The 12,019-nt window shown below is 38.4% G+C and overlaps 1 protein-coding gene across 14 annotated transcripts in view; it reads right to left on the bottom strand.

Annotated features, from left to right (window-relative positions):
• Positions 1–12,019, bottom strand: part of CLASP2 (cytoplasmic linker associated protein 2) — a 221,824-nt gene that overhangs the window by 53,448 nt on the left and 156,357 nt on the right. For 11 of the 14 annotated variants that reach the window (XM_090050323.1, XM_090050327.1, XM_090050332.1 and 8 more), the window contains 3 exons: positions 11,663–11,833; positions 9,337–9,444; positions 3,747–3,853 (listed from right to left, as the gene is read on the bottom strand). In XM_090050323.1, the coding sequence (XP_089906449.1) occupies positions 3,747–3,853; positions 9,337–9,444; positions 11,663–11,833 (386 nt within the window). Of the gene's footprint in view, positions 1–3,746; positions 3,854–4,565; positions 4,629–9,336; positions 9,445–11,662; positions 11,834–12,019 lie in introns of all 14 variants that reach the window. The other 3 variants (XM_090050336.1, XM_090050337.1, XM_090050330.1) reach the window with 2 other exon arrangements.

Here is a 12,019-nt window from a genome sequence, read left to right as displayed (position 1 = left end):
ATGCTTTGTGAAAAATCTATTAACTGCAAATCTCAAGAAGAAAAATTGATAGGTAAATATAATTTTATATGATCCACGTATGTAATACAGCAAAATGTTAAAACTATAATAAAGGGGAAAACAGTGATTTCTATACCTTAGTCCGCATGTCTCCTAAGAGCTGATAGCAGTAAATTATTAAAGAGAAATGGAGAAATTGAGAAAAATGAGGATAATTCACATTTAACAGGTAGCATAACTACTTATAATACTACTGTCACTGGAAACTACATTCTTTTAATTCAACTTTCTTTTTTAGTTAGTTATATCTGAGCTAATTAAAACATCACTATACCATATAATACCAGAAGGAAATGAAAATTCCAGAATGCCTTGATGCAAGCTATTAGATGTTGACTGTCATGTAACGATAACTGAGCTTGAGATTTACAGCCAACTGTTACCAACCAATTCCTTTTTTGAAAATTTGTCAAAACAACCCCTTACACCCTTCATACCCGATTTTCAACTATTGACATTTTCTAAGCAGCTCTACTTATAACGTTTAGAACTTTCCAGTTCTGGAATTGAAAATGTCCCTACAAAAGTCAATTAGTGGAAAAAAGCCACAGGGCATAGAAAATATACTTATCATTCTAAAAGAAAAATGAAAAAGAAATACACCTCCTGAAATGAACCCTGCCATCTAAACTCTGGGGTTTATGAACATTTTATGTGATTTCACATAAAAAAACAAAACAAAACAAATCACTGACAGTACTGTTGACATTCTTAGAGAGTCACTATCTCAAGAGAAGTCTTTAAAAAACAGAACATCAACAGGATAAGTAACAGGAGACTTGTTCTCAATCAGGCATATAAGTGAATACAGGGAGGAGAAAAGTCATAGACGCTTACTTTTCTTTAAAATGTTATGCCATAAAAACAAAATGACCAAGGCTGGGCAATTTTGGAAATGTAATGGGGAAGGGAGGGGAAGCAAAAAACAGGAACATCTGAATATTCCTGAAAGGTATCAGTCACTTCAGTGAGAACATGGTTGGAAACCACACGTCAGAAGTAACGTAAGGCCAGTGAAATTACTGAACTCCTCTTTGTTGCTCAAGGCTTTCATTGCAAGGTATGGCGGGTGATGTTACGTGCAGAAATTTAATTTTGCAATTGTTGGATAAGTATTCCTCACTACTGCAATCTTCTCTCAGGTATCACAAGCAGAAAACCAGAAGTTTCTTACTGAAATAAGCAAAACTTCACTGAGCAGTAAACGCTTAAGGCTAGTGGATTCTAAATCTGATTCCCATCTTGAGACCATCCTCTCAAAGTGCACACAAAGTGAATAATAATTCTTATCAACCAAGTACTGAAATATTTTTGAGTGAAGGCTGCAAGATGGGAAATCTTGGCTATGCTATTCTGAACAGGTCTGCTGGACAGGGTTTTACAGATGAAATTGTGAAATGGAAGAAACACTTTCCTGATCCAAGCTCAAAATTTAAAGAATTTTCAAAAACCGCAACTACTCTAAAACAGTCATTTCCATCAATGATATTCTATGCTGTCTCCCACATGCTTAGTTTGTAAAGTGACCTGTGAAGATAAAATAGTTCAAGGAGATACTTTATTGATGGCCTTTATGAACAGAGCCATCAACAGAAAGGAATTTCATATTAAAAATTCTCCTTCTGAGAAATCAAAAATCAATTCCACAGTATTTAAACGTCTGAAGTTTGGTTGTAATTTTCAGCTTAAGTATTTCAAAGAATCTGTCAGTCTAATCCTTGTGTTAATAAACTCCACACAGCATTTGCATAATTTGGTACCTCATGCCTTAAATATGAATCGATATACTTAGGACTGATTTACAATATATGGTAAACAAGGGCTGTCTGACACCCAGCCTGCAGGCTGCATCCAGAACACAAGGAGCAAACGTGCAGCCCATGGGCTCCTGTTGCTGTGGTGGCAGCCAGGGTCCTTGGTATAGAGCAGTACAGCTGGAGGTTTGGGATACTCACAGGACAGTGATGGGGTGGGACATATAGTCTGTTCCTACATGGCAGTGGCAGGGGGATGGGGTCACACAGGCATGGGGAGGAGATCTGGCTTGCCTGCTGGGCAGCAGCAGCAGAGGGGCTCATGCAATGGGGCTGAACAGGCTTGTACTGATCTAGAGGATGCGCGGGAGTTCATGCTGTGTGTGAATCAGGGAGACTGTGCATGGTAGGGGTCCCAGCAGCCCACTGCACATGCAGTTGGGGGGAAGAAGGGGGGCCCACAACCAGTGTGGGCTGCAGTCCCTGACTACTTAGAAACTGGACAGCTGTGTAGTAGACCACTTCAGACTCTTAATTTCATTATTCCCACTTAATCAAAGTTCTTAATTTGCTCATTTGCTAATGTGGCAAGTAGTCTAACAAAATACAGAAAATGACATATAAAACTTCTCTTAATAGAAAAAAAGAAAAAGAAATGAAATCAAGAGAATTTCTTCAAAACACTTGAGTCAAATGCAGAAAAAAGATTATGGTAGAGCTGATCAGAAACTTGATGATGGATCCCTTTTCCAGCAGAAAAAAACATGAAGAATCAACATTGTGATGTGCTATTGGAACATGTTGAATTTTTTACTAAATAACACTGTCTACCTGATTCCCTGCCCAGTCTTCAGCACCCTACCTACTAGGTAGCTTGGGTAGGTTTCTAGACTTCAAACTTATCAGCAGATTCCCACATTCCTAAGTTAGCAATAGCTCAGCTCCCAGAGTCTCCTGATTTGCAGAAGAAAGAAAAATCTTCATTTGCCCAACATCCTGTATGGTGAGCTACCATGAGCTGGGACTGTTAGGGAAGTTAGATGGCCTGTTCTCCACCTGCTTGCCCCAAAAATGTTTGCTTCAGGTCAAGAAACTATTTCACTAAAGATTCCAAACGGTCTTTCCCCTTCTTGATGTACAACATGAAGATTTTTCAGAATTTAAGATTGTTTCCATGAAATGAAAGTCTCATTACTGGTCAGCTCTCGTAAATAAATTCTTATTCTACTATTTTCACTCCATGAAAACTGTTACAATAGTTGTTCAATTAGTATGATCTTTTGATAACACAGAAAATACATTTGGACACTAGAAAGTTACAAAGAGACCACTACATGTATTATTTTTCCTGTGGCTGTTCCAATGTACAAGGTAAATATTGTCTACTGGCCATGACAGATTTGATCAAAGCACTCTCTTTAAGTTCTAAAGTCATAACAGTAATGTAACAAACACCTGGAAATAAAACTTTAGTCAATTTTGTTTCAAAGTCACATGTCTACTTTTTATTCTACAGCATTATGATGACAATAGAGATAAACATAATTTTTAACAGATGCCTTTATTTTTTATTTTCTTTTAATAGTGGACTGTACATCTAGCCAAAGCATAAAAAAGTGAAACCCTGGTACAAGGCCTAAAAATCTAGATAAAAGCCTGTTATATAGCGAGTTAGTCTTCTGGATACAGTATTAATTTGCTGCTTCAGGACTTCAGTTTTGTACACTGGCTGTAACCAGGAAAGGCAAATTCTACCTCAATTAATCTGCTTAGCCATACAACTCATTTTGAGTGCTAGTAACCTCACTAATGAACTCAGAGGATTAAACTACCTGTATTTCTGGATGTAGAAATGCAAATATTACATATAAAAAAACCCAATCACATAGTTGACCAATGCTTTTATTGTTCATATGAATGAAGATTCCTTACCAATGCATCTGCAACTGCTTCTTCCACATCAGAACCTGTGTTCAGAACGCGCATAGCACTAACTGATGATGACAATCTACTTGACTGGCTGATCCCAAAACCTGTACCTTGTGAAAGAAATAAAGAAAAAACAAAAAAATTAGTACAAATGGCAAAAATGCAAAATTAAAATGTAGTTGCTTTAAACACCGAAGCAGAAAATGATTAAAAACCCAAACTTAGAAGACGAGTGTTTGGAAAATGCTTTATTCTCCTTTCAAAATCTCTTTTAAGATTTCAGGATAGTTATCTGATATTTATATTTGATACTCATATTTGATATTCTAAATAGAATACTTTAAAATATTTGTATTAAGAGAAGGGAAACACAAAGTTGAACTGAAATACAGTGGGATCGACACTAAAAGACACTGGGATATAAATGCAGAGATACTTTTTTCCCCTGTTTTTCTTAAAGGACTCCCCTAGTTATTAACATTTTTCTTCATTTTGGGTTTTTCCCCGCTAAAGAAAGCAAATACAAAACAACAGCTACCAACAGTGCTAAATTAGAAAACAACATATGTAAAACATGTTCTACTAATATCAAATGATGAAAAACTAAAAGTCCATCTGCAAGGGAAAAAAATTAAACCGAATGCTGTGGATGAAAAAGGTATGACCTTGGGGTTGAGGGAGAAATTAAATAAATACGCATCTACTTCAACTATTCAAAACGCAAAACTTATAACAACAAAAATAGTAATTTTAAAAAATGGACTGAAATGGAAAAATCCAGGATGACTGCACAGATGATAGAAAAGTGTACTCATCCTTCACCTGCAGCCCCATAAACATCAGGGGTGTAGAGGGCACCAGTAGATCTGGAGTGATGTCTGGAAGCTGCAATAACAGGATAATGTAAACCCTGCCTATTACCACAGAGACAAGGTACAGTGACAGTTGTAGAGTTGAGAAGAAGAATCAGTTTTAGCGCAGTATTACTGTATGAAACAACATTAACAGCCAAGAAAAAAGGTTCAAGGAAGCCCCTCAAAGACACAGAGAAAGCAGTTAATTCCATGCTTAAGGATGAATAAAAGCAAGCACAATTTTAAACTCAATATAAAAAATTTCACAGGCACAATTCCCCTAGGAGCAACCTAAAAAAGTATACTTAGACTATCTTCCCTGCTAAATCAACTATACTTACCTATACCCAAATTAGTGTGGGATTGTGCAGCTCAACTGTTTTGCAGTTATTATTTGGCAGCTGACTAATTAAGCTAGCTTGAGCTCTATTCTATGTCCCCTGGCAGGCCAGCCAATTCAAGTTAAAATCATCATATTCTAGTTCAGAATTTTTAATTAAAAGAAAAACAGATTTAAATACAAATATATTTTTCCTTTTAAAAATTGAATTTAAAACTGAGACAACCTATGCCAAAGTCTAAATTTACTTTAATTATTTAAAAATTATTCAAAGGAATATGAGCCAAGTACTTCACTGCTAGGCGCTGTAGAAAAAAATTGCGTAGGAACTTATAAACCTTTGACAGTCTGGCTCATGGTGACTGCTTAGGTCCCTAATTATAGTTAATATTTTTTTGGTTCAATAAAGTAGCTTTAAATGCAAAACTTAGTATAAGAAATTGACTCTTTTCCTTCTGTATACACCATATTTAATGTAATTTCATTTAACTGATCTTAAAATACTATTTTTGTGCATTTTAAATAATTTCAATTTTCATCCAAATGTAATTTGCCATCAGTCCCAAGGAACAAGTCATTCACCAATTTCTAACATAATGAAAAAAAAAAATAAATGTAGGCTAAGCTACAGAACTGCTCAAATAAATGTGCATTGACATACTGCATTTTTGCATAGCAAAAAACAAAAGGAAAAAGGAAAATTTGTATTAATTATTTATGTCAAGTTTTTGTGCTTACTCCTGATTAAAATGAAAGCAATTTAAATGATCAGTTTTAACCAACTGACCCTGATATGAGGAAGACAATAACTGAACATTACAGGTAAGCCATGTCCTTAAACATACTGAAACAAGAAAAGTCTCTTAATTATAAATTTTCTACTCGGTTATGCAATGCTTAACCAATATAATTTGCATCAAAATAACTATGCATAGAACCGCTGAACTATGAAATCTTTACCTGGCAGAGAAAGCAATATTAGATGCTTAGGCAGTAATGTTCAGGGATTCAGGGAATAGAAAACACTCAACAGTAGCACACAACACAAAAAGCAACATAACAACATGGAACACCAAGATGTCCAAGTACAAAAATACGGAATTCTTCTTCAATTTGCCCATACCAGGCTCTCAAGGAGCTCATCACAAAACAAGGAATGCTATTAAAAGTAATACTCTTGTTTCACCACAACTACTCTAAATCAGTACGCCAAATAGGCCAAGATCACAAAAGAAGGCAATACTACTGGTAAAATGTGTAATATTCCATAGTTTTTGAGCAATTTGAGTCCTCAGTGTTATAACAGACTCACTCTCATTAATGATTGGAAATTCGCCATTTTACCAAATTATTAAAAATTCACATTAGTAAAAATTAATGTCAAAATTTAGGGGGAAAAAACGTACTTTCTGGTTAAAGCAAATTAGAAAGCAATCCAAAAAATAGATATTTTAAAAAATAACTCAGTGGATTAGTTGACTGCATTTGCTTATAAATCCCTTGCTTCCCAGATTTAAAGTTAAAATATGTGTTGTCTCTACTATGTTATAATTAACATCTATTTGTATCACTGTAGTGTAGAATTACCAAAAGGTTTCTATAGCTACATAGCTTATATAAAACCTGGGCTATTACCTACAGAAAATATTCTTTGTTGGGAACTATTAATAGACTATGGATGTAGGCAGGTTTTATATAAAATTGTCACAGGTGTTATAAAACTAATCTAGGTATTGATATCTAATTTGCTTTGCTGTTCTGTTTCACTTGTGTTGATATGATTTAGAATTTAGTTCAAGAAAAATGTCTTTGAAAATAAACACTCTCCCCAGTAAGCCTAGTTCAGGGGGTGTCCGACCTTTTTGAACGCGGGGCCGGATCATGAACTTATCATCACCCAGTGGGCCAGTGAGCCATGTTCAAAGACTTCACAGGAAGTGGCATCACATCAGGAAGTGATGTCATGTGACCTTTGACACCAATGAAGTTGCCGGAAGTGACAATGAAATGGGTCTAACCAGTTCAAAACTCTCCCTCTATAGCATCCACCTCTGCCACTTTTCGGGACAGGATACTGAGCTAGATGGACCGTGGGGCTGACCAAGCATGGCACTTTTTATGCTCTTATGTTCAGAAGCTCTTATGTTCCTTGGCTGAGCTTCCAAACTATGGCTGAGATTTGCAAAAAGGGGTAGAGATAGGCATGTTACAAAGTTGTCATAAAAGATTTGGAGTCCTCTAAATCCCATTCATTTTAATGGAAGTTGGCCTTTTGACTCAGCTTTGAAAATCTCAGCCCAAGGTGCCAACCAAATAAGTCAAAATATATTTTACATTTCTATGCAGTGCATCTATGTGGGGCTCTCTAAGCATTTTACAAACATTAAATGAACCTCAGGATGAGCCCAGCCAGAGCACCAAGGGCTCAGCTGCACTTTCCCCCTACTTGCGCTGGTCAATTCTGCCGCCACTTCTGCTGACCGGTGCAGACCCGGCCAGGCTCCTCCCGTCCCCAGGGGCACGTGGGAATCCAGCTTCAGCTGCACGCTGCTCCGGATGGGATGGACCCGCCCAGGTTGGCACCAGCCAGCAGAGGCGTCAGCACAGCTGTGCGCCGCACGGGACTGACCAGAGCAGGTAGGCAGAAGTGCAGCTGAGCCCCTGCTGCTCCAGCTGGGCTCATCCTGTCCCGAGGCACACGGCTACTCCTCTTCCCACATGCACCGCGTCGGCAACATCAAGTTGATGTGGTGTGTGTGGGAACCTTGTCCTTTCCCCAGCCCTTCAGCAGCCATTAGGAAACTGCTGAGGGGCTGGGGGAGGGACAAGGGGTGGGAACGAAAGTAAACAGTGTTTACTTTCATTTTCCGTCACAGCACTGCAAGCCACAGAAAATGCCTTGGCGGGCCACACGGCAGCCCGCGGGCCGTATTTTGGACAAGCCTGGTCTAAGTTAAACACTAGAGAAGACTGAGACTATGAAATAGTAAGACGAGAAATCCTGGAGTATTCATCTGAGGAAAAAAACAACAACTCGTAAATCCTGGCTCTCCAGATTTATATTCTTGATGGAAGCAAATACCTCAACATACAGATGGTATTTGGCAGAAGCTGAAAACTGTTAATGGAAAAAGAAATGCCAAGTAACAGTGCCCCAGTAACCCATTATCTATTGTTACCATCCTCTTGGAGTTAGGTTATTTTTAAACAGTACCTTCAAGAGCTAACTTTCTATCTTACAGAAGAGGCCCAAAGCCAATTAAGATATTTTTTCTAGAAGGTTTATTACATAAAATGCTAGTAATTTTAAAAATCACATAGAAAAGAATAATAGAAGTTAATATTTATTACCTAGATTATGTTAAAATGATTTAAGATCTGAAGTTAATGATTTTTTTAAAGCAACTATACTGTCCCTGTGCTTTCACTTGGTTTCTGTAAATGGATGTCAGTTTGTCCCTTTTAAAAAAAATCAGAATGCTAGCCTAATAACTGTAGTACTATATACCTGAACATTGTGTCATTGTTTCAGTAGGTTTGAAAAGATGTGAGGGTGGTCATTTAGACCTGAAAGACATTCCCAAATCCCCTCTTCTTTCCCCTAACCTTGCAATCTTTATGCTATATTTTCATTTCAGGAATTAAAAGCATAATTCAGAACAGGATTTAGGATCATCCTCATAAATGAGACCCTTATCTATTTGCTAACATTTATTATATAAAGAAAATAAAGACAACTTTAACAGTGCAACTCTATTTTGAAAAATGACTGTAAAATTGGCATCTAACTGAAGAGATTTATTTCCTCTTTACAGTAAAAATTATGTATCTTTAGCAAAAATTTTAAAAGAAATTCTCTACTTATTAGTAAAGGAACAGGGGATGAATTCTCTTCCTTTTTGTTTATTAAAAGTACTGCTTACTAACTATACTATTTTTTGTGCTAACCAGCCAGTGATCCTGTGTGATCTAGGCAACAAGAAAAAAAAATGTAACCTGATTCTGTGACTCTAATGGATGCAGAGTCACAGTAAGAAAAATCATTTTAAGCTATATGCAAGTATCCAACAATGAAATCACGAGAAACAACATGTAATTTCCCAAGGTTACTTCTACTATCACACTTGAGAGCACAACTATCTTTTTAAACTAGGAATTGCATAACATGCATCTTCCCAGGCACATGGATGTTTAGGATAAGACTCCTATCAAAATGACATTTACTTTCTCAATGTGCATACCATTCGCACATTGATTTTTTTCTAGCAAAGTAAATGGAAAGTGAGCCACAAGGAAGGGGAAAAATAGTTGCCTGCTATAAGCCAAATGAGGATATGGGTTCATTACGTGCAGATAATGAAAGGCAAAGTAGCCATGCACAAGGGCTATGAGTACTTACCAAGGGGTGGAAAAGAGCGGACAGGGCTCGTGTCCCTGCTACTTTCACGGCTGGCCTCCCGACTGCACCCCTGACTCACACTAGGTCGAGGAATGCGGCTGCCTCGTGCTAGTATGATTCAGGGTACAGAGAAACAATAGTACAGAAAGGAGAAGACACAAGAAAAGTTGCAGTTTTAATGTAATTGTGTTTTTCAATAAATACGATCAAAGACATTTCTAAGAATAGAAATCTCCTCTTTTTACACACCTACTTGCATTCTGTTTTTGTATTTAATGAACTGCATTAAATATAGCCAGCTAAAGTAAAAGTATTTCTTCTCCACAATCACTCTAAAACCATTTGAAAAAAGTTCAGAAAAGATGGTAGATTCTCTCATAATACATCCATTAATGAGAAGCTCTCGCAATAATTCATTCAGAACTAAATGAATTCACAATAATTCACAACTTTTTGTGAATTCCATCTATTTTTTTCTTTCTATTGTGGAAATGTGTTGGCTTCTGTAACAGAGTATAGGATAACAATCTATCTGAAAAAGGGGGAGAGAATTCAGTTTAGAGCTAACGGGGAAAAAAATGCTAAAAACCCAGGAGCAACTCAGTTACATTTACTGACATTTCAAGAAAGGACAGGTAGAGTTGAGTTAAAGCATGAGGCAGTACACCCCTCTGAGGAAGCAGGAAGCATAACATTCAACTCTAAACTATACACATTGGTAAAAATTATACACATTGTCAGGAAAGCTCACGTCATATCTCCTTTCTTGTTCTCAGTATTTTCAAGCTGCCATGAAGATTTGTTCCTTACAATTGCTTTTAATTATCTAGGGGAGTCAAGTGTGATCAATACTGCTTTGTACTTGCTCCTCCCACATTGTCCCTTCTTGGCCTAAGCCTAAGCACAGAGGCATATGCCAATGTGTTGAGACAGCAGCAGACTTCACTGTCCCAGCTTAAATTTGAAAACGTCATTTACTATATTTACTTGAATCTGATTTTTTCCTCCTGTTCAAAAACCCCTTGAGTTGGATTCAAATACAAAGTAGTGGGGCTGGCTACTGGAGTTCTGGCTCCAGTCCCAACCTGGGCTCAGAATCAAAGCTGTAGCCCGCTTACCTCCTCTTACCTGTTCCACAATGCTGCTGCCCAGTCTTCTGGGCAACACTTACCCTTAGGGCTCCTCTACACAGGCAGGTAAAGGTGTGATAGGATCTAATGCACAATCCACATGTGCTTGGCAGGAGATGTAATCGTGGGATGACGAATCAGTTACCATCATGTCTTACTACTGGTACAGGGGGGAGCATGAGCTGCTATCTCCCAGGCAAGGTGGTGCATGGGGCACCCCTGCAGCTGGAAGATCACATGAGTTGCAGTCTCCCAGCCACAGGGGAGCATGGGCCCCCTAGCTGGGAGCTCCGATCAGCTGACAGGGCTCCCAGTAACAGGGGACACGGGCCACATATTCAATTAACTGTGTGATAGCAAGTAGCAACAAAGTTATTACATATTTTGTAGAATAACTTTGTAGCTTATTCCTCTTTTTATCACACCACTGATTGAATTGAATGCATGACCAGGTGACCACTTAAGGTGCAGTTATCTGGTTAATCAGGTCTTAAAATGTAAAGTGCAAATGGGGCCTCTGGCATCATGGTTCAGGCCCTGCTCCTGGCTGGGGCATGCATCACATGGTGGTTTTGGTTCCCATCCAGCCAGGCAGCAGCGGTGGTGGTGGCCCTGGCCTCAGGACCAAAGCCAGAGCTGCCACTACCCAACCACTGCTACATGACCAGGCAGGGAACAGAGCCATCGTGTGCTCCATGCCCCAGGCAAAAGCAGGAGCTGAGACTGAGGGTATATAGTGGCAGGGAGCATGCAGAAGTGGGGGGTCCAAATGGCAGGGGAGAGCGGGCAGGTGCCAAGGGGTGCAGGCAACAGTGGTGGGGAGGGGGCAGGTGGCAAGGGCAGGACTACTTGTCATTTCACCACCTCCCTGCCATTACTTTCCCTGTTGCAGTGGTGAGGGTGGCATATTTAAGATACCGATCTAATAATTCGATTACAGACCTAAAAAATTATAAATTGCCCATGTCTAATTCCTAATTATTGCAGGGGGAAGGGTCTTCTTAAATTTAAAGTTATCTTGTATTCAGGTAAAATACAGTAAGTTGGAGGCTTCCCTTGGTAGTTGGTTCTGTAAAGCCCAATAGTCACATTTTAGAAATGCAGTTATACAAGTTCCAGCCTGCCCGCCACCTGTAACAATATGAACTGTAGGAACCATATCCTTCAAGTTACATGATTTGCAAAGAAATTCTTACCTACTGACAATCGAGAAGGACTAGCTTCTCTACTGCAACCTTGGCTTCGTGGGATCTTGCTACGTTTCTGAGCTGTTGCAGGATTGACTAACACTCTCTGAACCCCCGTATTCATAGTGGAGAGTGTGGTTGTTGTCAAAACTCTTCCAGGAGATCCAGATCGGCTACCAGCTGAAGGCAAAATAAGTAAAACATAAGCAACAAATTCAAAGAAAGTAGGATTAAAAAGGGAGAAAGTAAACATGATCAAAATCAGTAGGAAAGCTGTGGTAGATTGTTTGAAATGGTTTGGAAAAGTGACTTGAAAAAACTTACAAAATAAAGTGTAAAATCTGAGAAATATCTGTAAAATTAATA

Source organism: Crocodylus siamensis, chromosome 5, assembly GCF_052110815.1.
Source record: "Crocodylus siamensis isolate JL-2025a chromosome 5, ASM5211081v1, whole genome shotgun sequence".
Classification (NCBI taxonomy): Eukaryota; Metazoa; Chordata; order Crocodylia; family Crocodylidae; genus Crocodylus; species Crocodylus siamensis.
The sequence above is the reverse complement of the archived record's forward strand: the minus strand, read 5'-3'. Positions and strand labels throughout refer to the sequence as shown.